At 35.9% G+C, this 27,963-nt stretch overlaps 1 protein-coding gene across 4 annotated transcripts; it reads left to right on the top strand.

Annotated features, from left to right (window-relative positions):
- Nucleotides 1-120: 120 nt before the first annotated feature.
- LOC109081065 (protein kinase C alpha type-like) lies at nucleotides 121-27,159 on the top strand. Of its 4 annotated transcripts, XM_042772129.1 has the most exons (18): nucleotides 124-1,321; nucleotides 1,419-1,495; nucleotides 2,635-2,999; nucleotides 7,247-7,278; nucleotides 9,362-9,444; nucleotides 12,189-12,300; nucleotides 13,321-13,449; nucleotides 13,994-14,150; nucleotides 14,286-14,487; nucleotides 16,605-16,787; nucleotides 18,721-18,894; nucleotides 21,219-21,310; nucleotides 21,687-21,749; nucleotides 21,835-21,973; nucleotides 23,703-23,783; nucleotides 23,886-23,993; nucleotides 24,179-24,319; nucleotides 25,145-27,159. In XM_042772129.1, exons 3-18 carry the CDS (start codon nucleotides 2,770-2,772, stop codon nucleotides 25,304-25,306), a joined length of 2,088 nt encoding a protein of 695 aa, XP_042628063.1. In that variant the 5' UTR covers nucleotides 124-1,321; nucleotides 1,419-1,495; nucleotides 2,635-2,769; the 3' UTR covers nucleotides 25,307-27,159. The 4 variants fall into 4 exon arrangements, 3 of the variants coding, with proteins under 3 accessions (XP_042628065.1, XP_042628063.1, XP_042628064.1); XR_006161940.1 differs by lacking the exons at nucleotides 24,179-24,319; nucleotides 25,145-27,159 and adding an exon at nucleotides 22,124-22,177 and having other exon boundaries at nucleotides 121-1,321; nucleotides 23,886-23,943; XM_042772131.1 differs by lacking the exon at nucleotides 1,419-1,495 and having other exon boundaries at nucleotides 123-1,321; nucleotides 2,728-2,999.
- The last annotated feature ends 804 nt before the right edge of the window (nucleotides 27,160-27,963 follow it).

Below are 27,963 nucleotides of genomic sequence, written 5' to 3'. Positions count from 1 at the left end.
GGTAGTGTGTATATATATATATATATAGATAGAGATATAGAGAGAGAGAGAGAGAGAGAGAGAGAGAGAGAGACTTTTTGTTATATGGAAATGGGCATTTTAATAGTAACTATATTTTATTTTTATATTTTATTTTTTTATAGTAATTTTTCTCTCTATCATTTAAGAGTTTCGGGGGACATGAGTGTGATTTTTTTTTCCTCTCCTTGTATTAAAACAATTGTGCTTAACTTTTGGGGGTCAATAAGATTTATAAAATGTAAGAAATTTTGTGGAAACCATGATTTAAAAAAAAAAAAAAATGATTCTTTGATGTATAGATACTTCAAAAGAACAGTTGTTTGTGTGTGTCTGTGTGTGTTTGTGTGTGACAACAATCTTTACTGTCACTTTTGATCAACTTAATTCATGCTTAATTAATAAAGGAGTTAATTTGCTTTAAAGAAAATACTGCCCCAAAATTGAATGGTAATGGTTTTATATATGTTCAGTTTGCTTGTATATTATATGAAACATATAATTTAAGAGTGACATATATTTTATTTACATTAATTGTGCATATAAAATTAGAATTTATAATTATTTTTGTTATTTATTTATTTATTTGGGAAAGTGGCTTACAAATCCGAGAGGGGCACATGCCCAATTTGAATTAATATGACTGTTCTGTCTCCATAAGGAGATTAAGCACCGTTAAATGCTGTTTATTGCTTTATGTTGCTCTTTTCAGGACTACTGAACTTCCTGTCTCATTCTCAGCGGTTCACCGGAGCTGTTGTTCAGGCCTCAGAAGCCTTACGTATGAAACATGGCTGCCAAGACACCCGTCGTCTGTCGAAGCGAGACTTGCAGTGTTACAGACTGAGGCTTGTTATTGATCACTGATCAGATTTCTTTGCTTGTCTGCACTGGATGAGCTACTGGCTGACCAAGGATGAGCGAGCTGCTGGCCAGCATCTCCCTCTCTTTCTCTTTCTCTCTCTGTCCTCTTTCCTCACCCTCCCATCATCTGTCTCTCTTTTACTCTCAAGAGAGGGGTAACCCAGATTTCAAAAATGAATTGCTGCCTTTTTCTCTTCATACTTCCCCCCTCCCCCTCTCTGTCTGTCTCACTTCACTTCATCCCCTCTTTCTGTTGGTAAAAACAGAATCAATCTTGGAAAGTGAAATTTGCCTCTTTTCCTCACCCCCTCTATACTCTCTATTGGATAAAGGAATATACGGCCGTGCACTCCTCCTTCTTCTCTCTTTCCTGGAAAGCTGCTGTATCATCCTTCCCTTCATTCTTAATTTCCTTTTTGGGCTTTGATTCTTTTTTCAGGTGCGTTTCCTCTCTTGTAGCCCTTCTGTTTGGTGAGCTTGTCTCTCTCTTTTTTCCTTTTCCTTTTTCATAAGCCAAGGATTGATTGATTGCATAGAATAACAAGAGTCTTGAGAAGAAGTGAGAGGAAGAGAGAGGGAAGGAAGAGGAGAAACCATACTGCCATATTTACAGGTATCTGTTGTTTTTGTTTTCTCATTCTTTCTTTCTTTCTTTCTTTCTTTCTTTCTTTCATTCTTTCTTTCTTTCTTTCTTTCTTTCTTTCTTTCTTTCTTTCATAAATGTAGTCTGTGTCACTCATTGGTGGATGTCCTAAATTCTTTGTGTTTCCTTTCTTCAGTCTCCTGCTCTCTAGATCTTCTTTAATTAACGTGACGATCATTTGTTCAGTGTTGTCTCCTGTTTGATTCGATTCTGTGTGTTATCATTCATTTCAGCTTTTCTTGATGCATTCTCTTTTATTAATGTGAGTCTGATCGATTCTAAAGCACTCCACTTCTGACTGACCTCAAATCAGCCAAAAAACAGCAGTCAGTTTATATAACAGATATTCAGGTGTATACCTTATTTACTGCTTTTTTGTTTTGGTTATATGTGTGTGTGTGTGTGTGTGTTATATATATATATATATATATATATATATATATATATATAGATATATATATATATATATATTATATATATATATATATATATATATATATAGTTTCTGTGATAACATTAATGTAACACCAGTTTATATTTATTAAAAATATATCTAAAAACATTTATTGTTTTTGAAATTTTAATTAGAATTTCAGTACTGAGCACTATAAAATGACAAAATACATACACAATTGCACACACACACACACACACACACACACACATATGTTATACTGTAATACTAATTTTAAAAAATTGTATAAAATTATATATAGAATGTGGAGAGACAATGAGCTTGCAGAAAGTGTGGAAGAGCAGGTGGTGGGAATCTGGTTGACATGGAGAATGTAGGGTGTGTGTGTGTGTGTGTGTGTGTGTGTGTGTGTGTGTGTGTGTGTGTGTGTGTGTGTGTGTGTGTGTGTGTGTGTGCTTGAAGTAGGACAGAAGGTACACTAATCGCTATGCGTTTTGATGTCCCAGTGGAAGTTTCTCTTAGAGTGTGTATTAACCTCTATTTCACTCTCTGTTTCCCACCCTCCCTTTCCTCCTCCTGGGAATCTCTTCCTTTTGTTTCCTCAACATCACAAACTGAACTGCCGTCACATCCTATTGAATTCCTTCCTTTACATTCCATGTGACCCTCTTACGCTTGATCTGTGTTTTTCCAGACATTTTTCTTCTTGTTTATTCTCCCCCTTTTATAAATCCTCTTGTTTTGTCTTTAACCCCTCGCTTGCATAAACTGTGCATCCTTCTCCCAGTGTTCTTCTCTGTGTCTTGCTCTGTCCAACTCAACTGGTAGCATGTCTACCCCAGTCTCTCCATCTCCATCTCTGTCTCCCCTGGCCCTGTCCTCCCCATCTCCCTCCTCCTCCCCGCTCCCCTCTCCTCTTTCTCCTCCCCCCAGGCTGCCAGTCTTCCAGAGGAAGGGAGCTCTCAAGCACAAGAGGGTCATTGAAGTGAAGGACCACCAGTTCACAGCCCGATTCTTCAAGCAGCCTACTTTCTGCAGCCACTGCACTGACTTCATCTGGTACTTCACACCTTTAACACTGATGGCCACATCAATAACTCCTAACATTATTATGCTGTAAACCGATACTTCTACCATAACCTTTACACTGGACTGCATTTATGTATTGATTTAATCCTAAAATCTTAATGCCCATATTTTGATTCATATCATAACTCACTCTCAATGCTGTACTGGCCTCGGCATGTACTTTGTAGTTCATACTGAATTGTTATAATCTAAAGCTTCTTCAGATACAGTCAGCCATAACACTAAATCATTATTTATGTATAAAAATAACAAGTTTTGAGCGTTTGTTTTTATTAATTTTTTTTTTTTGTTGTTATTTTCTTTCAAATCTTTTTTTGTACTACACTATTGTTCAAAAGTTTTGGGTCGGTAAGATTTTTTAAAATGTTTTTGAATAGAGTTTCTTATGATCCCCAATAACACATTTGCTCAATCAAAAATGCAGTAAAACCAGTAATGTTATGAAATATTATTTGCATTTCAAATAGCTGTTTTCTAATGTAATGTTTTGTTGTGTAATGTTTTTAATGTGTATGTAATTTATTCTTGTGATGGTCATTACTCCAGTCTTCAGTGTCACATGATCCTTCAGAAATCATTCTAATATGTTGATTTGGAGTTCAAGAAACATCTCTTATCATTATCAGTGTTTCTGTGGAAAATGTGATACATTTTTGCAACATTCTTCGATAAACAGAATTTTTTTTAATTATATAATTTTTGTGACTGTATGCAATGTAAATGTCTTAACTGTCATTTTTGATCAATTTCATTCATCAGTGCTGAATAAAATTATTAATTTCTTTAAAAAAAAAATTATATCTTACTGATCCCAAACTTGGATGGTGGTGTATGTACAAAAATGTAATTTGAAAAATTGCTATCTTCCAATAAGGCGTACTTACAAATGAAAAAAACAAACAAAACAAACAAAAAAACCAATGTGGTAAGAATAAGTAAAACACTTAATTCAACATATGCTGCTGTCAATTGTGTAAAGAAGTTAATTATCTATAAATATTTCTATATTTTTACTGGAAAACAAGTCAAAAGAATTGACATTTACCAAAAGGGTTGACATTTACTATGAGTACACTTTCAATGACATACACAGAGAGGGCAGAAGAACACTGTCCCGCACGTGTGTTACATGACCACACTTGTTCTCAGTTTCCTCCATGCCTCATAAAACTCATGCCCTGAGGGGCCTCCTAAATTATGCAGTCCTCTCTGTTTGAGCTGCCATTTAACCAAAAGCTCCACAGAACACGCTTAGAACTGCAACCGGCCATATGGCCAATGCATTAGCCGTTTATAGACCTCATGTTCATTAAAACAACTCAGATAGCTTCTGATAGATGCATGTGTTTCTCGTTCTGTCCTTTCATTTGAGTTCATTTAAGTTTTATTGGTAGGTCTATTGGAAGACAGTACAGCATGTCCAAAGTAGGTCATTTATATATATTTTTAGGTTCATAATTTTCATGAACTACTCAAAGTACTATTAATCTACTATATGCAAGTGGTGTAAGTACCAACAAAACATTTAGGGAGATTTTTAAGGAGAAAGACAAGACATCAGACTTTTACCATTACAAGGGCAACAGCAACATGTCAAGGAAAATTATTATTATTACCATTAATTTTTTTTTTACAATTTTTACCATTACCATTACTTTAATGTTGTAAATTATTACTATTTCAAATACTCAATGTAATAATTTCTGATTCTTCAGAAATCATTATAATTTGCTGACTTGCTGCTCAAGAAACATTTTTTATTACATTGATATTGAAAACAGTTGTGATGCTTGATATTTTTGCAGCAACCGTGATAAATCTTTTACCATTCTTTAATGCATAGAAAGTTCAGAAGAACAATGTTTAATTTCATATATATATATATATATATATATATATATATATATATATATATATATATATATATATATATATAATATATATATTTTTTTTTTTTTTTTTTTTTACTATTTTGTATATATTTTTTAGTATATTATTAGTATACAGGTCCTTCTCAAATAATTAGCATATTGTGAAAAAGTTCATTATTTTCCATAATGTAATGATAAAAATTAAACTTTCATATATTTTAGATTCCTTGCACACCAACTGAAATATTTCAGGTCTTTTATTGTTTTAATACTGATGATTTTGGCATACAGCTCATGAAAACCCAAAATTCCTATCTCAAAAAATTAGCATATTTCATCCGACCATAAAAGAAAAGTGTTTTTTAATACAAAAAAAGTGAACCTTCAAATAATTATGTTCAGTTATGCACTCAATACTTGGTCGGGAATCCTTTTGCAGAAATGACTGCTTCAATGCGGCGTGGCATGGAGGCAATCAGCCTGTGGCACTGCTGAGGTATTATGGAGGCCCAGGATGCTTCGATAGCGGCATTAAGCTCATCCAGAGTGTTGGGTCTTGCGTCTCTCAAACTTTCTCTTCACAATATCCCACAGATTCTCTATGGGGTTCAGGTCAGGAGAGTTGGCAGGCCAATTGAGCACAGTAATACCATGGTCAGTAAACCATTTACCAGTGGTTTTGGCACTGTGAGCAGGTGCCAGGTCGTGCTGAAAAAACGAAATCTTCATCTCCATAAAGCTTTTCAGCAGATGGAAGCATGAAGTGCTCCAAAATCTCCTGATAGCTAGCTGCATTGACCCTGCCCTTGATAAAACAGAGTGGACCAACACCAGCAGCTGACATGGCACCCCAGACCATCACTGACTGTGGGTACTTGACACTGGACTTCAGGCATTTTGGCATTTCCTTCTCCCCAGTCTTCCTCCAGACTCTGGCACCTTGATTTCCGAATGACATGCAAAAATTGCTTTCATCCGAAAAAAGTACTTTCGGACCATTGAGCAACAGTCCAGTGCTGCTTCTCTGTAGCCAAGGTCAGGCGCTTCGCGCCACTGTTTCCTGGTTCAAAAGCACACGCCTGTGCACGGTGGCTCTGGATGTTTCTACTCCAGGACTCAGCCCACTGCTTCCGCAGGTCCCCCAAGGTCTGGAATCGGTCCTTCTCCACACAATCTTCCTCAGGGTCCGGTCACCTCTTCTCGTTTGTGCAGCGTTTTTGCCACATTTTTTCCTTCCCACAGACTTCCCACTGAGGTGCCTTGATACAGCACTCTGGGAAACAGCCTATTCGTTCAGAAATTTCTTTCTGTGTCTTACCATCTCGCTTGAGGGTGTCAATGATGGCCCTTCTGGACAGCAGTCAGGTCGGCAGTCTTACCCATGATTGCGGTTTTGAGTAATGAACCAGGCTGGGAGTTTTTTAAAAGCCTCAGGAATCTTTTGCAGGTGTTTAGAGTTAATTAGTTGATTCAGATGATTAGGTTAATAGCTCGTTTAGAGAACCTTTTTTCATGACATGCTAATTTTTTGAGATAGGAATTTTGGGTTTTCATGAGCTGTATGCCAAAATCATCAGTATTAAAACAATAAAAGACCTGAAATATTTCAGTTGATGTGCAGTGAATCTTAAATATATGAAAGTTTAATTTTTATCATTACATTATGGAAAATAATGAACTTTTTCACAATATGCTAATTTTTGAGAAGGACCTGTATTATTTTTGTTTCATAGGTCAATTCAGCGTTTGTTTGTTTTTTTTTTTGTTTGTTTTTTTGGCATTGAGATGACTGTGACTACAGCAAAATTTACCCAAGCTAACCCTACAGTAAATCACTACTGAATCCTATTAACTTGAATCGTCTTTTCCCTCTCTCTGTCTCTTTGCCCTTTTCCTGTCTCAACCTATATTTCTGAGTATATGTTGATGTTGATGGCTTACACTTCTCAAAACTTTTCAACTGGTCTGAAGGATGCTTATAAAGAGCCGTAGATAGTCTCAGATGCATTTTAGAGCAGATCATACCCAAGTGTTGGGTGTCAAAGTATCTTATTTTAGCACTTGAGGGATTTATGCTAAGTTGTGTTTTGCATAGCAAAGATATCAGGAGCAGAGCAATCTGTTATTATGGTGAACTGAAGAGCCCTTAAATTGCCTATCAGATGAGGATATTTTGAAATGACCATATCTGTCATGGTCTCTGCAGCTTATGTCTTCTGTTTGCCCTCTGTGCTCATACACATACACTACACTACAACTCTCTATGATCTCCTCTTTTTACAAATCTATGCAATTACACACAAAATAATTAAACGCATGATGTGAGTTGTTGTTTATGTTTTACAGGGGAATTGGAAAGCAAGGATTTCAGTGTCAAGGTAATCATTTTGAATGTATAACACATTTTACACACATTTATTTAATTCATACTTACATTCCACAGACAGGTGCAGAAAACACAAAATAACTGATTCTGCCTGGGACATCTTATCGTCAAACTCTTTTTATATCTCATTCATAGCAGTCTGTCATTTGTTTTCATGTACCCTTTATTTTATGGGCTACTTATGAAATAAGTATTGTTAACTCAATATTTAAAGGGGTCATCATCAGATGCTACATAAACTTTTACAAGTTGTTTGAACTGAAATGTGTGTTGCCAGTGTGTGTACACAAACACCCTATAATGATAAGAATCAACCCAGTTTCTTTTTTTTCTACTAAAATCTTTATCCCTTTCTCAAATTGAGCCAATCTCAGATGCCTGTCTTTGTGACGTCACACAGACAGGCCCCTCCCATGATAGTTTGATTGACAGTAGCGTTTCAGCACAGACTGGACTGGCGTCTTACCTTAGACCGCCTTGAGTGAGCTGTCATCAGATGTAGACAAGAATGACTCCTAAGTGATTGAGGAGTCTCCTAAGTGACTGTTGTTGGATGTAATAATTGCAGTTGTCATTTACTCCCGACATCTGAGCCGCTGAAGACGCAATGGATTACATTTGTTTCTGAAGGGAATGCGCCCCCGATCTACCTAAATGCGTCTATCTTCGCGCAAATCATTCGTGATCCAGCTTCACCTACAGAAAAAATGAGTATAAGGTTTTTTTAATTAATCTTTGCAAATCACCTTTCCTAATAATGAGCTAATTAAAAAGTTTCAAGATGAATGCAGCTAAAGTAAACAGTCCCTCTGAGAGCGGCTCAGAAGAGAGGGGCGGGGTCAGCAGAGCTCATTAACATTTAAAGGAAAATGCTACAAAACGGCTTGCTCTGAAAAAAGCTGTTTTTGACAGGGTAAAAAGAGTGTTTTTTAAATTACTACTGAGAAAATTTTAACCAAACTGTTTTATAGACTTTTCATTAAGACCCTAAAGAATCATATCAACTTGTGAAAATGGGCATCCGATGACCCCTTTAAGGGAGGCCAAATTTAAAGTGTTGGCCTCAATCATTGAAAAACCCATCAATTTGATCTGAATATTGGGGGAATACATGTCCCACATCTTTTCGATGTCTGTAGTGGTTATGGCCCTGTGAATATCTGAAAGTGTTTTGCTGAAGCAATTCATCTTTGACGATAGGCAAGCTGAGACAGCAAAATCTGAGCATTTTTTTGACCCGACTTCAAGTTTATTTTGTTTTACATTTATTACTTCATAATTTTTTCTTAAAATATTATACTCACTTTTTATGCCTCTCTGTTGTCCAGTTTAAAAAAAACAAAAATTATTAAACTTAAAGTCAGCATTTCACCATTTTTATAAGCATGTAATTGATATGTAAATAATCATTGCATATGTTTATGCTTAAACTTCACCTTTTTTCTTAAAAATATTATAAATCCATCCTATTAATAATCAACTGCAAGCTCTCATTCAGATTTGCCTCCATCCTATTAATAACCAATGGACTGAACAAAGTCCTTGCCCTGTATTTATTTATTGATAATCTGTTTCACTCGGATAAATGTCACAATATGGAAGAAAATGATGCTACTTCCATCACATCACTACATTAAAAAGACCTGTAGCAATTTAACATATTTCCTCTATTTAATCCATATATAACAGTATATTTTTGCTGCATTATGATTTGTATCATGAAATATGACATTTAGGGCCAGATTTACTAACAGATTGCACCAAACTCCATCTGCTGCATTCTACTGTCAGGATACGCATTGAAACATTAGTGATGAAAAGGCATGGACACATTTATTTTTGCAGCTGACCTGATTGCATATGCATTTGTAAGAGTTTCCCTTACAGAAGCAACATTTATGGGAGGAGAGTGTTTAAATGAATCTTGCAGGGTGATTAACTATGGTTTGCGGTAATCAGTTTATTGGTATTTACGCTATTATTTAACGCCCCCAAGAAGCATGCACCAATGTGATTATCATCAGCTCTGATATTATATGTGTTTACTGACTAGATATGGTGTGTGTTTCTTTTAGTGTGCAGTTTTGTGGTGCACAAACGCTGCCATGAGTTTGTCACTTTTACTTGTCCCGGAGCCATCACTGCTCCCAAAGCAGAGGTATGTATGTATTATGTGTGTTGTTCTCTGTTAATTTGTACAGTATAGTAATAAAACAAACGCACACCTTTTAGAGGTGCAAGTTAAAGGGGCAAACTAAATAAAGACAAAATATATCTGCACACTCACTTAAGCATCGTTTATTAGTTACCAACATTTCGGCAAGGTATGTAGGTAGTAGGTCATTTGTACAGCTGGTCATCTTTTTGCCATTTAGCTTTTTTTTTTTTTTTTTTACACCTATTTCTCTATATTATTTTTCTTTTCCTTTCATTATTTTTGCTTGATCAGCATATAACTCTTCTTTTCATGCTTGATGTTCTGCTATGATCACTGCAGTTCATCTTTTATTCTACTGTATCATCCATACCCCATCTGTCTCTCGCCTCTTCATTTTCACATTTTTGCATGGCAAGCCATTTATTTTTTTGGCTGAGTAAGCCAATATGGAAGTAGGTCTTACTGTCACACTCATCTTTTCCTTTTCCTGACGAGCCTTTTATTGCTCTCTCTTGCATACCTTCTTTACAAGAGGAGGCTTTAAAGGATAAAGAATATCAATTTTCCCTCTCTCTTATTCGTGCTACACTACGATAAAACGTACAGGTGATGTGATATGACACTGCTACTCACACTCATGTAGTGCAGAGTGAGTGTGAGAATATGTGTGAAAGAGAAAAGGAAGGGGCTATAACACACTTCCATTGCTCCAAATCCTAGTTAGCAGCCAACGTAGGCAGCTCTTTTCATCAAAGGCATCATGGGCTGCTTCCAAAGGCTGTTTCAAAAGGCAGAAAACTTAATTTGGCTGCCTCCAAATATACTTTCTTTATATCTCCACATCTTTTGTGGGGAAGGCATTCCCAGAATGCACTGGGATAATGATGAAGTGAGATAAATGTGCATTATAAACATACAGTAAATTTCATTCAATCCAATTCAAATGTTTAGAAAAATAAATAATATAAAATAAAAAAATATAATGAGTTCATATTTTATATACAATATATAACACAATTTGATATAATATAGTTACATATAATATAATATAATATAATATAATATAATATAATGAGTTCATATTTTATATACAATATATAACACAATTTGATATAATATAGTTACAAAAATTGTATTATGTTATACTATATTATATTATATTGTTAAGTTTATTGAGTTTATATTTTATATATTTATTCAATGTTAAGACAATTTTATATAATACTTTTTACAAAAATTTGTGCATATACATGTTGTACTATATTATTTATATTGTTAATTCTTAGCCATGCCAAGGATTTAAAAATGACCATAAGTTATACTATAAATATATTTTTTTAAATGATTTTATTATTAGAAATAACTGTTGTTAGCACTTTAATTTTTAATTCTGACAGCTTTGCAAGGTGTTGCAAAAATGACTAGAAGCATTGCAACTCGCTGAAAAAATTAATCGAGAGATTGTTATGTTGTATATTAATTCAATTTTAAAAAGTGTTGATTAATAATAGTGTACTTTTCAGTGACTCCCATGGTAATTAGGTTGTCTACAAACTTGAAGGTTGGAGTCAATCCCCGGCTCCACCTGACCTGTCGAAGTGTCCGTTGAGCAAGTAATTCAACCCCCAGATGCTCCCGCGATTGCAACCAAGCTTCAACAAGCTCGCTGAAAAAAATTAATCGAGAGAAAAATAACAAAAAACATTTAATAAAAAACCAAAAATACTTAAAAAAAAATTTTAATAAAATAAAAATGTATTTATAATAACATTTTTACTTAAAATGTATTTTTAATAATATATTTGTGTATGTATTTTATGATTAGAGTATCAAACTGTTAGCTTAGCAACATGCTTATGTGAGACCCGCTTGAAATCAATGCGTAGGTGAAGTTGGCACATGGCATGTAAAGCATTCCAAATAAGTCACTTGTTAAGATGCTGTCTTAAAAGGCTGCTTCCTATGTAGGTAGCATGGCAGCATACTAGGTTTTTTTTAACAAAGCCACAGTCTCACTCTCACTCTCAGTATCATAATCACAACTACAAATTATAATGATATTGTTTTCATAATCAGCTAAAAAAATAGTTGTAAAATGAGGTAAAGGAGGAATGCTTGTGTACGGCTGTGCATGAGCGACTAGGCTGTAAGGAAGGGTAAACAATGATGCCTGTGTGAAAAGCAGATGAGGCAGACTGACAGAGAGGAAGAGAAGTGGAGAGGAAGATTGTCAGAGGATGAAGAAAAGGAGCAGGCAGCATGCAGAGAGTGAGAATGAGGAGGAGAGAGAGAACCCATGGTAGGGTGGAAATGGTTTAGGCATTTAGGAGGATTCAGTTTTCACAGCTGAACTCATATATTCATCCACCATTCATGCTCAAAATAGCCCTAGCTAATTGGCTCCCAGTGAAAAAGTCACTTCAAAATGAAGCCTTTCCTCTGGACCTTTAAAGAGAGAGAGAGAACCAGAGAGAAAGTAGTGTACTGTATCTGTTTATTTGTACATATGCTTGCTGTGTCTATGCATAAAGATAGTCCTATTTATAGAGCAAAGAACACTATGAGAGGGTTTCTTATCAGACACATAATTTAAATCTCTTTTTCTTTCTCTCATGACCAACCTAAATCCAAGAACTGAACATGGCAGAACCTCTGTGTTAAATATATTCACATCAAAGTGCTTTATTCAATAAACAATTAAATAATTAAATGAGTAAATTGTTTTTATTTGTCCCTCTCTCCAGGATCTCAAGAGTAAACACAAGTTTAAAGTACATACATACTCCAGTCCCACCTTCTGCGATCACTGTGGGTCTCTGCTCTACGGCCTCATACATCAGGGCATGAAATGTGCCAGTGAGTCTATTTATATAGAGATCCAAATGAAGTTCATCTAGACTGTAGACTGGCATTATTTAATTTAATTTTATTTTATTTTATTTTATTTTATTTTATTTTATTTTATTTTATTTTATTTTATTTTATTTTATTTTATTTTACTGTTAAAACCACATTAGCTAAACAATACATTTTTGAGATATTACTTGGTAATTAATTTACTTGAATTCTTGGTGCATGTTAGGATTTACAACGTAATCCTGCCAGCTGTGCAAGGTTATATAAATGACTGTCATTTTTTTATATTTATTCATTTCAATTTCAGTTACATGAAATAATATTATTATAACTTTCAGTGAATTGTCTGTGGAAGTCTCTTGCTTAAATACAATGTGGTAAAGAACAACACTCATGTAGTTTAAACAGAGTTTTTATAACATCTTTGACCTGCTTAAATTTCAGTTTTAAATTTGTATCAACCCTTAGATCTAAATTAGCATAGCATAATCATCAAGACTACTGTTATTAAATTAACACAAAATTTCATATAATTATATGTAACTGCAGAGTGATGTTTTTTCAGGCTTTTAATAGATATATCATACTGTATATTAGATTGAATTAATTCCCTTTAACTCTGGTTCAATCCATTTAATAACAACCATGTCATCTAATATAATTTGCATGACATTATACGCTTTCAGAAAATAATAAAGCAGGCGGTGGCTGACAGCACTTACTGTTTCAACATGTTGTCTCATAAAGTACAATGTACTGCAATGGCTGTTAACACTGTTTATGTTAGATTTAAAAGGTTTACAGTATGGTTTAAGGTATACAGGCAGACTGCTCTTTATAATTATTGTTTTTGGACTAGGGGGAAACTATAAGTACATTATATGTCATTTTTTCCCTTACACTCTTTCTCTCTCTCTCTTATTTTTGTGTTATTTGTATGTGTGTGTGTGTGTGTGTGTGTGTGTGTGTGTGTGTGTGTGTGTGTGTGTGTGTGTGTGTGTGTGTGTGTCTGTGTGAGAGGTTGTGACATGAATGTACACAAGCGCTGTGAGAGCAGTGTCCCCAGCCTGTGCGGACACGACCACACTGAGAAAAGAGGACGGATTCGCCTGACCGTGCGTGGAGAGAAAGAAGACATATATGTTACAGGTGAATATAACTGCAACTTTTTCAGTGAAGAATTACTCCTTTGCTCACTGAGAGAATTTGCTGTTTAAGGAAGCACACTGGAGATGCATTATGTGCCACATGGCACAGCTCAGCTTTCCTCCAGCAGAGGGATATGTGTGCATATAGCATCATCAGTACATGAGGAAAAAGCTAATTATACACACACACAATCTGCTGTATTACAATGCATTAGCTGCACTGTGTCAACTTAACTAAGCCTGTGGCTCTTAGATCAGCACCACCATAGAGAGACTAATGAGTACTAGTGAAAAGATTACTAATGCTCTAGAGAGAATGTGAGCATTTAAAATGCACTGCTGTTCTTTTAAATGCAACCAGCATGTCATTCTGACAGGTCAATTTAACAATACAGCTGAAAGCACATTCACTGTACAAAGCATACCATCACGACCACAGAGATATTCAGTTTGTTCAATTGCATAATATAATTCATGCAATTTAATTCAATACGGTTATGTATGAACACACATAATAAGTTCTCAATGTGTAATGTATGTTTTAGTGCACGAAGCACGTAACCTGATACCCATGGACCCTAACGGCCTGTCGGACCCTTATGTGAAGCTCAAACTCATCCCTGATCCAAAGAGCCAGAGCAAACAGAAAACCAAAACCATCCGTTCTACACTCAACCCTATCTGGAACGAGAGCTTCACCTTGTGAGTCGTATTCGTGTTTCTTTGTTTGTATGCGCATAAGATGCAGAAGTTGTTGCCAGGGTGTTGCTATGCTGTTGCTAAGGTTTTCTTAGTGGATGCTAGGCTATCTCTCTCAGTCCTCCTGTCTGTGTGTAGTTCAGTGCGTGGGAGGCAGTGGGACAGGCGTTTGTCTGTAGAGGTCTGGGACTGGGATCGGACCTCACGGAATGACTTCATGGGTGCTCTGTCGTTCGGCGTTAGTGAGATATTCAGACGATCAGTCAGCGGCTGGTTCAAACTTCTCAACCAGGATGAGGGAGAGTATTATAACATCCCTGTACCTGACCCAGACCTGCAGGTACTCTCTCATATCATGTGCATTTTATTGTTATTATAATTAATTGTACTAATTCCTGTTGAAATTTTTTTCTGTAATTTGTCACATTTATGATCTGACCAGATTTACTAATTTGTAAACAAAAGTTATTTCATTTTTGGAAACATTCTTAGTAACACCTTTGTGATTGTGTGTGTGTGTACATGTTTTTCTACCCCGGTGGTGACTTAAAACTGAATACACACCAACTCATGGGGACTCGTGTCCCCGTGGGGTCCTAAATTGAGGTCCCTATGGGGAAAGAAGCTTATAAATCATACAGAATGAGGTTTTTTTTTTTTTTTTTTTTTTTTTTTGAGAATGTAAAAATGCTGAAAGTTTCCTGTGAGGATTAGGTGTATGGTTGGTGTAGGGCAATAGAATATATGGTTTGTACAGTATAAAAACAATTACGCCTATGGAGAGTCCCCAAAAGGATAGTAAACCAGACGTGTGTGTTTGTGTGTGTGTGTGTGTGTGTGTGTGTGTGTGTGTGTGTGTGTGTGTGTGTGTTTGTGTGTGTGTGTGTGTTTGTTTGTGCGTGTGTGTGTGTGTGCATGTGTGTGTGCGTGCATGTGTGGTTCTAGTATTCCCTACATTATGGGGACCAAATGTCCCCACAAATGTAGTATATAGTAATACCAGTAAATTGTGACCTTCTGGGAATATTTTTCTGGTCCGCATGAAGAAACAATCTTATAAATCAGACAGTTTAAATCAGACATATTAAAATGCAGAAAGTTTTGTGTGAGGGGCAGGTTTAGGGGTAGGGTTAGAGTTAGGGTAAGGGGATAGAAAATACAGTTTGTACAGTTTAAATTCCATTACTCCAATATGTCCCCATAAAATATGGAAACCATAGTTTGTGTGACATTTGTGTTCTGACCAGCTATACAGCTAATTTTTAAACAAATTTTTAAACATTTTATAATAACATTCTGTACATTAACACTAGTTAATACATTTACTAAAATGAAATATCAATGAATACAGCATTTATCAATGTTAATGTTAATTTCTACATTACACTAATACATTTTTAATATATTGAGTTTATATATATATATATATATATATATATATATATATATATATATATATATATATATTATATTTCTCTACAAAAGGGGCATCCGGCAGAAAAAGCTTGTGAACCACTGTCATAAACCTTGATTAAGAAGTGCTGTAAAATTGTTAATTGTTAGTTCATAAATGCAAATTATTGATCTTATTGCAAACAAATCATCCAAGCAAATGTTTCTACTTTTTTAATTAATTTATTTATTTATTTAGTCCTCATAATTTTTAATCAAACTATTATAACTGGATGTTCCGGTGAAACTTCACTTTGGTGATATATGCAGGACTTCTCTGGTTCTCACAAACCTCATTTCTTTCTTACAATCGACTGCAAGCTCACATTCAGATGTGCCTCCATCCAATCAGCAACCAATAAATACTGTAGATCCAAGTTTTTGATCATCTGTATCGCTCATTGGTACATTACAATATTAAAAGAAAATATCTGTAGCAACTTCCGTGAATTTTAACAAATTTAAATTTATTGTCTCCATATTAGCAATTTTTTATTACCTACCATAAGCACTACTTTAAGGTGTGCAGCCTGCAACTTTTGGGTTGCCTTCCATAAGTTGTGGTAAAAACAGAATATTTGTTGGCTCAGACCTTCAAGTGACTATCCATAAAGCATCATCATTGTGCCCTTGAGCAAAGCACTTTACTCCATTTGGTTCCAGGTGAGATTATCCCTGTAATAGGTGTACTGTAAATCACTTTAGATAAAAGTGTCAACATGCAATATTCAGCCAAGAGAGTGCTATAGAAGCCTAGGGCCATATCAAGTCCACAAATAAACACATCAACCAAAAATCAAATGTTCTTTTTGACACCATGGAGTCACAAACAGCCAAATCCAAATGTCCTCTTAGTCTGACTACATTCTCAAGTCTTCCTTAGTGAGCACCTTAGTTGTGTCGCTTCCATTACACATCCACAGGAGGGCAGTGTAATTCTTTGTTGAAACAAACTATTCTTGTGCTCTCTCTCTCTCACTCATCCCATCTTTCTCCTAATTTCTGGTACCAGATGCTGCTCTCATGCCCTCTGCTCCTCCTGATCCTGTTACTGTGATGATGCCTGTTCCTGCTGTGACCCCGCCTGCTCTGAGTCCAACTCCCACTGCACTGCACATGAGCAAAGGCCGAGTCAGGCTGCATGATTTCAACTTCCTCATGGTTTTGGGCAAAGGGAGTTTTGGCAAGGTGCTTGAAAATACATAAACTTTTTTCATATACATATACACATATAGTGGGATCTAGAAGGCCCCAATGAAAAAGTGGAATTCAAAAACAAATTTGAACCTGGAAATAAATAAAGTTTCAGGATTTTGAAAAATGAGAAACAATGAAATGCTGTGATGCAAAATGCAAATAAACAGCAAATTTTTAAATTCAACATTTCACTGACATTTGGACCCTGCTGTATGTGTAATAAATCGTTCTATTTCTTCTCCTGGTTGTCAGTGAAACAGAGATCTTTAAAAGAAACTCTCTAGACTCAGACTCAGACAGCACTCCCACAGTCCGCCCACTCTGTTCACTCTGTCTGATGCATATTGAACACTAAAATGGCAAGCGCTGACTATAATCAACAAGTTTCAGTCTGTTTGGCTGAACTTCCAAGAGTAAAGACACCATTTTTTTTAATTAGTCTGTCAGTAAACAAATTATATTTACAATGTAATGAGTTGATACAGTGATTGCTTTAAAGGACAAAATAATGAGTCTGGTAGCTTAGAGACATCAATGACAAATATATATTAGTCCCTTTCAAGTTTAAACTAGTTAAAACAGCATATGCTGGTTAGGTATTTTCTGAAGCATGGATGCTGGTCATGAGCTGGTCCTAAGCTGGTCAAAAGCAACTAGCTCCTGCTCAGGACCAGCTTCAGCCTAAGTAGGTGGGTTTGGGACAAAACAGGCTGTAAGCAGACCAGTTTAATATGCCGAAAGTCAGGCTACATGAGACTGCACTCACCCATCAACAAACACGGCTACTTCTATGTTCCCTGTAGATGCAATAAGGAGTGCAAAGGGTACAGTGTCCTTGGAACTGAATTAGGCCCTTGTCTCATTCATTCCTGCTGCTGCTAATTCAGGAAGAAGGGGAAACACTAAAGCTTTGGTCCTAGCTGCAAGAGGAGGGGGCTGATTTCCCTATCTAAAATTTGCAGCTGTGGCTCTGCCTCACTTCCTCTAGGAGGCAGAAGCTCTGACTCAAGGTCCAGTGAGATGTAGACCTCATTCACCTTAAAATACCTCAAGCTTTGTAATCACACGGTCATTTCTGTGTTGGGCCAATCCAGTTATGTGATAAATAAGGCTGAATTTGTGATATGTGTAAGAAACAGCTGGTGACTGCGAGTCCTAGAGCAGCCCTGGGAGTGTTCGAATATTTCTGTGTGAATGCGTTGTTTTGGTTAAACAAAGCACTGTTCCTCTGTCTGCGCTGAACAGAATCTAAATGCTGTTGTCGTGTGTCAGCGCAGAGCACACAAGTAAAGGACTCGGAGCTGTTTGATCCCTGAGGAAGAATGACATGAGAGTGTGTGTGTGCATTTTGCACTCTCTCGCTTGAGCATGTGGAGGAATGTTTGTTGCCTTTGTTGTTGTGCTTATGTATAGTATATAAAATAATTTTAAAGTAGTGTGTGTGCACTAGTATATCTGGTGTGCATACATATGTGCGCACACTTTGTGTGTGTGTGTGTGTCCTCACAAGATATTTGGTTATATAAGAGGCCAGGGTTATACTCAGTAGACAGCACATCCTCCAGGGCATAGAACCGTGCTAAAGAAAGGATAGAAACGAGGGAAGAGATTAAAGAGAAGAGCAGAGGAGAGAGACCTGAGACCCAGAGATAAAAAATGACACAATGCAGGGGAAAAAAGACATTAAGGGAACAGGATCACACAAGTAAATGAAATCAAAGAATATCTGTTCTTTTTTTTTTATTATTATTATTAGAGGTAATGCTCCCTTATGCATGTTAAACTCGCTTTGAATTATGTTTTCTGCTCTCGCTTGTGTTTGCCCAGTTGAGTCGCAGATGTAGGCATGTGAGCAGAAGATGATGAACTCTTAATTATTAATGTTCAAGAAGTGTTAGCACAAGGTTTCCTTGTCATCCCGCAGGTCCTGTTGGCGGAAGAGAGGGGCAGCGAGCGCTTGTTTGCGGTGAAGGTGTTGAAGAAGGATGTGCTGTTTCAGGATGAGGACACAGAGAGCGCTATGGTGGAGAGAAGAGTGCTGGGCCTCGTAGGGCGACCTCACTTCCTGACCTCCCTCTACTGTGCCTTTCAAACCGAGGTCTGTGGGTTCATTGATGTGTGTGAGAGCGTGTAAATAGTTATGATTAAAAGAGAGTGGGAGCCTGGGGATGAGGTTTATATATGCATATGCATATTTGTAAATCATGAAATATATTTGGGCTTCGTCCCTTAGTGATGGAACAAACCTGCTCTTCAACTTCAGGGAAAGTTTTAAATCGCATTTTTGACCTTGCACAGCTGGAACACGAGTACTGCCATTTTATGGGGACACATGTCCACATGTGGTCTCCCGGGGCAGAAATGGGCTATTTTAAAGTATGAATGCAGTAAATCTTTTGTTTTTGTTGTGCTGGTTGATGGTATACTGACACCTAGTGGCATGGATGCAGCATCACACTAAAGTTTTAAGGCACTGATGCCATTCTGCAAGTGATAGTGTATGTGGACACAGGATTACCAAGATAAAGCATGTTGGATTTACCATAAATATAAGATTCTGAATTGTAAAAAGCATTTAAATCTTTATAAAACTTGCAATTATAACTTGTAAACTATGACTCTTTGACTGTTGTAATGTAATGCTGAATAAATCAAAATGATGACAGCTTAACGTAGTAAAATGTAGTAACTACTAAAAGTAGTTATCATATATTATTTCTGTTTAATAATGCCTATAATTGACTATTATTGTCTTATTAATCCAAGATTTATCTGAAAATGAGCAAAAGACATACAATATAGTTTAATGTAACTAGTGGTTTTGTCTGTTGATTACTTTGATTTTGGTGAAACACATAATTCAGAGTCTGAGAACAGCCTAGAATATCCAGATTTTCTAGTACATTATTAAACAATGCCATGAATGCACCTAAATATTCATCGGCATGTGATTTCAAAAAGGCTATCCCGTGAGTTAACCTACTCCATGTAAAATAAAAAAGCTTTTATATGGCTACTAATAAACATGGATTCTTCACCATATGTGTACATGATATATCTAAAGACATATTCTTTAATATGAAAAAAAAGAAAAAAAAAACACCTCCGTTGAGGTTCCTACAGATTAAATACTGTATCAGCTATGGAGTAAAGCTGTTTAATCATAGTAAAAATGAAAGAGTCACCGTAAGTATTTTTCTCTTACCTCATTAAATGGTTGTTTACATTGGCTTAGATTGGGACCAATAGATGAAATTAATTTGCCCTGAACAAAGCAGTCTTGAGAGGGAGACAAATCACAAGAACAGATTGCTTTTACAATATTGACTAACAGGGTTTATAAAATGTCAACATGAACAATGGGTGAACAAAATAACAGAAGCTTCTGACAATGTAATAACTATATTCTTGGAATGTTGTCATATGAGTCCCAAACTGGCAACCTGCAACAGCCTGTGTAATAAAATGTATTTTCACTCAATAATTTTTGTACCTATTGAATCTGAAGGGCCTTTTTGCAATGTTAGTTGCCTCATTTTGCTTTGAAAAATGACTTTTCATAGTGCTAATTGTCTGACCTCTTTCAGCGGACACGTATTGCAAAGTGGCAATCAGCCTAATGAAATACATTGGCAGCTGCAGTACTGAAAGAGGGGGAAAAATTGAGTGTGCGTGTGTGTTTATGTCTGGCTTTAATGGTTTGTGAAGGTTTGAATTACTCTTGTTGAATCACTTGATTTTTTTTTCTCCCCTGTTGATTGAATTAGTAACAAACACTCAATGTGACTGTGTTTGGTAATGATTTCTTTGTGTAGCCTATGTCTCATTGTATCAAGTGCATGAAATGGAGTTTCCTGTCAAAGCTATCAGTTGCCCAGTGGAAAAATGCAGCATCCCACTGATCAGAAGTTCAAATCCTATAGACACCAGATGTTGTAGTCAGATGCATCTGGAGATAAAGTGGGCTGTTATCTTGCCTTGGCTGTAGGAGACAAATACAGAAGCAACAGATAAAACTTGCTGGTCTCAGCTTACAACACAGAGTTCATGCAATTCATTGTACAGGGTGTGTAAATTATAGTTAGATTTTCATCATTACTCCCGTCTTCAGTGTCATGTGATCCCTCAGAACAAAGTATTTTAATAGATACTTTAATTTAGACTCTTTACCCATACTTTAATGTAAGTATAATTTCTGTAAAAATGTGATATTTCTGCCATTGTGTGATCACAAGGTCTTATTTCTATTCATGAACTTTTTTCATTTCATTTGACTGATTACTAATCTGCTGTGACATTTGCTGCATTATTTACTTGCACAGCATGAGAACAAGCGAACTAATTGATGATTAATTTTTGATTCCTATTAGTATGACGAAGTTGCATATCTGCTGATTACTGATGATCAGTTTTGTGTTGTAGGATCGTCTGTATTACGTCATGGAGTACGTGAATGGTGGTGACCTTATGTTTCACATCCAAATCGTTGGCAAGTTTAAAGAACCGCATGCAGCGTGAGTTAAGCACGTTTTATCTTAAAGGATTAGTTCGTCGAAAAAATGAACATTTGCTGATAGTGTACTCACCCTCAGGCCATGAAATATTTAGATGAGTTTTTTCTTCATTAAGAAATTTGGAGAAATTTACATTATATCACTTGCTCACCAGTGGATCCTTTGCAGCGAATGGGTGCCGTCAGAGTCCAAACAGCTGATAAAAACATCACAATAATCCACAACAATTTCTTTAATCCTACTTGCTTTTTTACTTTTTGTACTGTTGAAGTACTTCCTTTCTTCAGTTTCTAAATTCACCTGTTTAGGGACATTCTGTCTTGCAGTGGAAGAATGTGTTTTTAATGAAGTTAATGAGAGATTTTCTTGTTGGCAGGTTCTATGCTGCTGAGATAGCAGTGGGTCTGTTCTTCCTGCACAACAAAGGCATCATATACAGGTACAAGACATGATGAAAGTCTCCCTCCACAAACACACCATATGTTACAGTCACTTAATATTCTCTCACTTTCTCTCGTCTGCAGAGATCTAAAGCTGGACAATGTCCTGCTGGACAGTGAAGGACACATAAAGATAGCAGACTTTGGGATGTGTAGAGAAGCCATGATGGAAGGGGATACCACTCGGACTTTCTGTGGCACACCTGATTATATCGCACCTGAGGTTTCCTTTACTCTATCTCCATCCTGTCTGATTCATCTTCTCTTCTCCATGACCTTGGCTCTGTGTTTAAATGAACACTCAGTGGATGTGCACAGTCAGTACATGTCTGCGTGTATGTGCATCTACATATCTCTGTGTGATTTCATTTAGGTTCACTGCGGTGTTTACTACACGGCGACATGATGGACATCCCGCTCGAGTGATGTATGTGCTAAATTGTCAATGTTTGTGTTTTGATGTGATAGATGGAAAGGCAATGTGAATGTGGGTCTAGCAAAGCCCAGTATGCATCAGTACTGTATTAACCCAGCAGTTAAACTGGCTCACATTGATCACATTATGTAAAAAAAAAAAAAAAAAAGTCATTGATCTTTGTGTCCCTGTCATTTTGAAAAGATGCAATATGCGTCCCTGCAGGCAAGGAAATTAATCTCTCTTTCTCACGCTGTGACACACACACTCACGGCTGACACAGAGACAGTGCCATATTTATTGTGTAATTATCTTTAATATGATTTTCATGAGCTTATCTGCACATTGAAGGGGTGTAATAGCTCCATCTAACTATGTAATGGGAATATTCCTTATTTATATGATTTTGAGAATATAACATTTATGAAATTTGAAGCATTTAGCAAGGATGGACAAATTTCGAAATTCATTTAAGAATTGGCCTTCTTTAAGTTTATGAGTTGGAATGTGAATTTAATTGGTCACATTCCACAGGATGTTGAATTGGAATTTCAGTCGGAATGATGAAGTAGAATTTACTGAGTTGCAATTCAAATTCAAGAAGAAGCAAATTCAAAAAAATTCAACAGTCATGAACAGAAGAACAAAAGGGCAAGAACAAACTTACCACAACTTACCTAGAGCTCACTTAAAGTTTCCATCTTATCAGCCTGCTTTGTGTTGTTTGGCTCCATCTTTTTTAAATGTGTAATATGAAAATGTGTAATAATTTATTAAATATGACTAGCATGCCACTATTTAATAGTTTGGGTTCATTCAAGTTCAAGTTTTTTTGAATGTTTTTTAAAGATGTCTCTTATGCTCACCAAGGCTATTTTAAAATATTTACAGTAAATATTTAAAAAATTAATTTATTCCTTATAATTGATTCCTGAATTTTCAGCAGCCATTATTTCAGTCTTCAGTGTCACATGATCCTTCAGAAACCATTCTAATTTGCTGATTTGGTGCTCAAGAAACATTACTATTATCAGTGAAGTTTTGCTGCTTAATAGTTTTTGTTGTTGTTTGTTTGTTTGTTTGTTTGTTTTAGGATTCTTTGATTTATTTATTTGAAAGATAAATATTTGGTAACATTATGCATCCTTGCTGAATAAAAGTATTTATTTATTTAAAAAAACTCTTACTGACCCCACACTCTTGAACGGTAGTCTAGGTATTCTGTTATATTGAATAAATTGCATTTTAATAATATACATATTTTACAAATGATGTATTTATAAATGCAAATGGAATAATAATATAAATAAATTTGTATAAGATTTTACATAATCCCATGTTTTTTTAAAAATACTGTACCATATATTCATACTGAGTGTAGTTATATTAAATATCATTTCATTTTACTCAATTCTACATCTTGTTTCCTACCTCAATACAACTGAAAGAATTCAGTAGGAATTCAAAAGGCATTCTCAGTTAACATTTTGGGAAATCTATTCTAAAAACCGTTTTAACAGATCAGTGTTGTTTTCAGATTGTGGCGTATCAGCCGTATGGTAAAGCAGTGGACTGGTGGTCATATGGAGTCCTCCTCTATGAGATGCTGGCTGGGCAGGTTATTTTTCATCCTCTGCTTCCCTGAACCTTTAATTTTGTCCTTTTCTCACTAGATTTTCATCCCCGGCACCCTCTCCCTCTGTCTCTCTCTTTTCATCAGCCTCCTTTTGATGGCATAGATGAGGAGGAGCTGTTTCAGTCCATCATGGAACAGAGCGTTTCATATCCTAAGAGTCTCTCTCGGGAGGCTGTGGCCATCTGCAAAGGGGTAATCTACTTCCTGTTCTTTCATCTCTACTGCTTACTTACTTGGCTCACAGTGCATGCACAGAGCAATCTATTCCATCTTTAATACTAACATAACCTCCAAAAAATTGACTTAAATTAGCATACAAGTGTATTTCCATCCTTTCTGTTTTTCTTAATCTCTTTCTCCATCTGTTTCTCTCCCAGCTCCTCACCAAGAACCCTGCTAAGCGTTTGGGTGGAGGAGAGGATGCAGAGAGAGAGCTGCGGGAGCATCCTTTTTTCCGCTGGATAGACTGGGACCGGCTGGAGAGACTGGAGATACAGCCTCCCTTCAAACCCAGAAGTGTCAGTATCACCTATCACCTCACCTGTCTCTGTATGTGGGTCAGGCTTTACCCTAGAAATGCCCCACTATGATAGTAAAATTTATGGATTATTAAACATGGTCAATAATGTCCTACAACAATATAAAAATACAAAAAAGCTTATGGTTTAGCTTAGGGGTAGAGAATATACAAAAATCATTATCTAAAAAAAACAATAGAAGTAAATGGAAATTCCCCACCATGATAGAAAAAAAACATGTATTTACTAATAAATAAATAAAGGATTTGTTCAGTCAGTCATTAATTGACAAATAAATATATGGATAGATAAAAAAAAGTACCATTTTACACTAAATTAACTTTAAATTTTTGTATCTATTAATTGTAATTAGCTTTAAATAGAACCAATAGAAGTTGTGTTATGTCCTCATTTTCTTAGGGAGATAAATGTTGCACAGAATGTGTGTGTGGGTGTGTGTGTTTGTTTTTGTTATTTTAAGCCTGTAACTGTGTAAATGGAAGTTTTTGATGCGCTCTGCCTGCTCCTCCTTATTATTTTCAGTGTGCATCTGTGCATGTGTGCGTGCACATTTACTGGTGTTATTTTGTCTTGTAAGCGGTAAGCCTGGCCTTCATTGCCTGTAGCTCTTTGCCCATATTATGCATGCTAATCTATGTGGATATTATGCTGTGTCGATGTATGTGAGCATAGCAAATAAGCAGAAGTGCTCTGAGTTCACAGCGCTGAACTGACGTCAATAGCATCCACTTAATTTCCTTGATATTTAATAGAAATAAACTTAACCCAATTGATTATATTTTTTTTTTTTTGACATTCCCACAGGGAGGCAGAAAAGGAGAGAACTTTGATAATTTTTTCACATCGGCCCCCTCTGTCCTCACGCCTTCTGACCCGGATGTTCTAGCCGCCATAAGTCAAGAGGAATTCCAAGGCTTCACCTACATTAACCCCGAATTTCCCCCCTCACCCCTCACAGCTGTCTGAGAAAACCTTGTTCAATCCACACCAACCATCTTTTGACTTTGTCTGCTCCTGTTCATGATTTAAACTACAGTGACAAAAAAAGAAAAGAAAAAAAAAAGAATGTGTATTTTGGCTTCAGCTTGCTTGCAGTAGGAGTTTGTCTTAATTAAACCAGCCATCACATTCTAAACATATGACATCACATTGATTTTAATCATCTTAATGGTAAAACAAACTAAGCATTAATAATATTTAACCAGTCCACTTTGAGAGTATCAGCCTGAATTATTTAGGGGTCATGCATTCATGACATTATCTCATTGGACAATAGGATCTTATTGGATATCCCTTTGGATGCTAGTAGTTGCCATGACCTAATTATAACTGAGTGCACCATTGAAACCTGCATGAACATGATTTCCCCCATGTTTTAAAGTTCACTTCAAGTTGATTATTTAATCTCAGATCAAGCTAATGCAGTTCTGCATGTCTTTGTGTAAGATCCTGTATGCTCTGGTTTGGTTTAGGTAACTAAATAAGTGCAGAGAGGTGAGCAAACACTGGTAATCCTTTCATTTAACAACTGGTATAGAAAATCGGTATTATAATTAATATAGAGTCACACACATGATGGCTAGATGCAAAAAAAAAAAAAAAAGATTAATGCTTTAGCATATAAACTATTTGTTTGTGACATGAATGTTAGTGCATACTGTATATCTGTGTAGATGCGTCAGAATTTAATCCAAATATGATTCTATACAAATTATACATGTTTGTGTCATCTTAATATTTTACAAAAATAAGTTTTTGGGATCCATGTTATTAATACAAATGACTTTATGAAAAACACAAATTTAGATAGTTATGATTTATCCCATATATGTATATGCATATCTATATAAAGTATGTGCAGTGTATTATAAAGTATATATATTAATGTTTATTCAGAATTCATAATATAAATTTTCTATGAACATTTTAAACTACATCATCAGCATTTTACATCAGCATAAAATAAAAATGTGCATGTCATCATGTTTTGCAACCTCTAGTTTGAAGAAAAAGCAGTCCCAAATGTTATCAACCAAATATTTTGTTTGTAGTGCATAGGATTGATTAAATTAAAGTATTTGTTATTATATTACTAATTTGGTCTCAAAACAATGCCATTTTGGTCTCAAAATCTCACATTTTAGGGGTGAATTCATTGAGTGTTATTTCTAGTATGAATATGGTTAGGTCTCAGAGATCAGCATGCTCTTTCCTTGAAGATTGAAAATCATGATGCCTGACCTGGAATGACCTGAGTCTGCACACTATGCCCAAATTGTCCATCTATAACTTGAAAGTTGCACTGACGACAAAATACTGCCAACAGAAAAGTGGGAACATTTCACGCTTTACATGGGAAAGACAATTTAGAAGTAGAAGGTTAAGTAAAAAGAAATGTGTGAATTTGGAATGGAAATAATTGAAACATACTTAATTAATTAATAAAAAAAAAAAAAACTGATTAATGCCTGATCATGGTCGACATTTCCCAGCCTTTAATTTCATCGCCATGTTGCTGTTCTTGTGGTTATGTAAATTGTATACTTTGTAAATCAGGGTTTTTTCAGTTCTGCTCCTGGAGGTCCACTGTACGTTTCTGCAGATTGGTTCCAGCTATACAGCACACCTGCCAAACTTTCAGATGAACTCAACAGATTAGCAGCGGTGCTTGTTTTGAGGTTGGAACTAAGCTCTGTAGTTAGATTTACAAAAACAACTGTAACGAATGTACTTTTTAGTGAAAAATCCATGTACTGATGGAATTATGGTATATACTACGTCCCTATGTGTTTCCAATCACAATATACCATTCAACCTCAGTATCAAAGATAATTTAATTAAATGTGCATAATAGATAGATAGATAGATAGATAGATAGATAGATAGATAGATAGATAGAAAGATAGATAGATAGATAGATAGATAGATAGATAGATAGATAGATAGATAGATAGATAGATAGATAGATAGATAGATAGATATAATTTTGTATTGAGTAGTTTTGTGTTTTCAAATTGTGAAAATAAAACAGATGAAGTAAACTGAGCACTTTTTTGTGTGTTTACTCCATCATTCACTTGTTTGGCCTCGTCTCACTGGTCACGTCTCTGGAGTGTGTGCTCGTGCTGATGAGATGGCAGACCTTTACGCTCATCTCTCAATCTCAAGACTTTCTCTCTCCACTCATCGCTCCATCAGTGCCGTCCCAGTGGGTGGAGTGATATAACAGGATACCCTTAGATACCCTGCCTATTAAAAACTACACTAACCTCCTTACTGTAACTGTCTTCATCTCCGTCACTCCTCTTTTTTTTAATGCCCCACTCTGACTTTCTTTTTAGTTCTGTGACCTCATCTTCTTTGTTGAACTGAAGATTTCCAGCATCTGAAATTTAAAAAGGTTTGTTAAAGAAATCCTAAGCTTTGAGAAATGCTTGCTCGTCATGTATAATGTAGATCTTTATCGCTCTCTCTCTTCTTCACTTCTTGAGGTCAGAGTGTACCATGCTATTGATATCATGCCTAAAAATACTTTATCATGAGGCTGAGGCCACAATGAAGTGTAATGGGACTAATTGAGAAAAAACTGAGAAAGGATCAGATGAGGCTTGACTCCATCAGGG

Source organism: Cyprinus carpio, chromosome A16, assembly GCF_018340385.1.
Source record: "Cyprinus carpio isolate SPL01 chromosome A16, ASM1834038v1, whole genome shotgun sequence".
Taxonomy (NCBI): Eukaryota; Metazoa; Chordata; class Actinopteri; order Cypriniformes; family Cyprinidae; genus Cyprinus; species Cyprinus carpio.
Note: the sequence above shows the minus strand (reverse complement) of the source record. Positions and strands in the feature narration are given on the sequence as shown.

Excerpts from the sequence above, each read along its gene's own strand:
- LOC109081065 (XM_042772131.1), top strand. The coding sequence starts at position 2,770 with ATGTCTACCCCAGTCTCTCCATCTCCATCTCTGTCTCCCCTGGCCCTG. Across the intron at positions 7,279-9,361 it reads GCAAGGATTTCAGTGTCAAG|TGTGCAGTTTTGTGGTGCAC; the intron begins GTAATCATTTTG and ends TGTTTCTTTTAG. Across the intron at positions 9,445-12,188 it reads TCACTGCTCCCAAAGCAGAG|GATCTCAAGAGTAAACACAA; the intron begins GTATGTATGTAT and ends CCCTCTCTCCAG.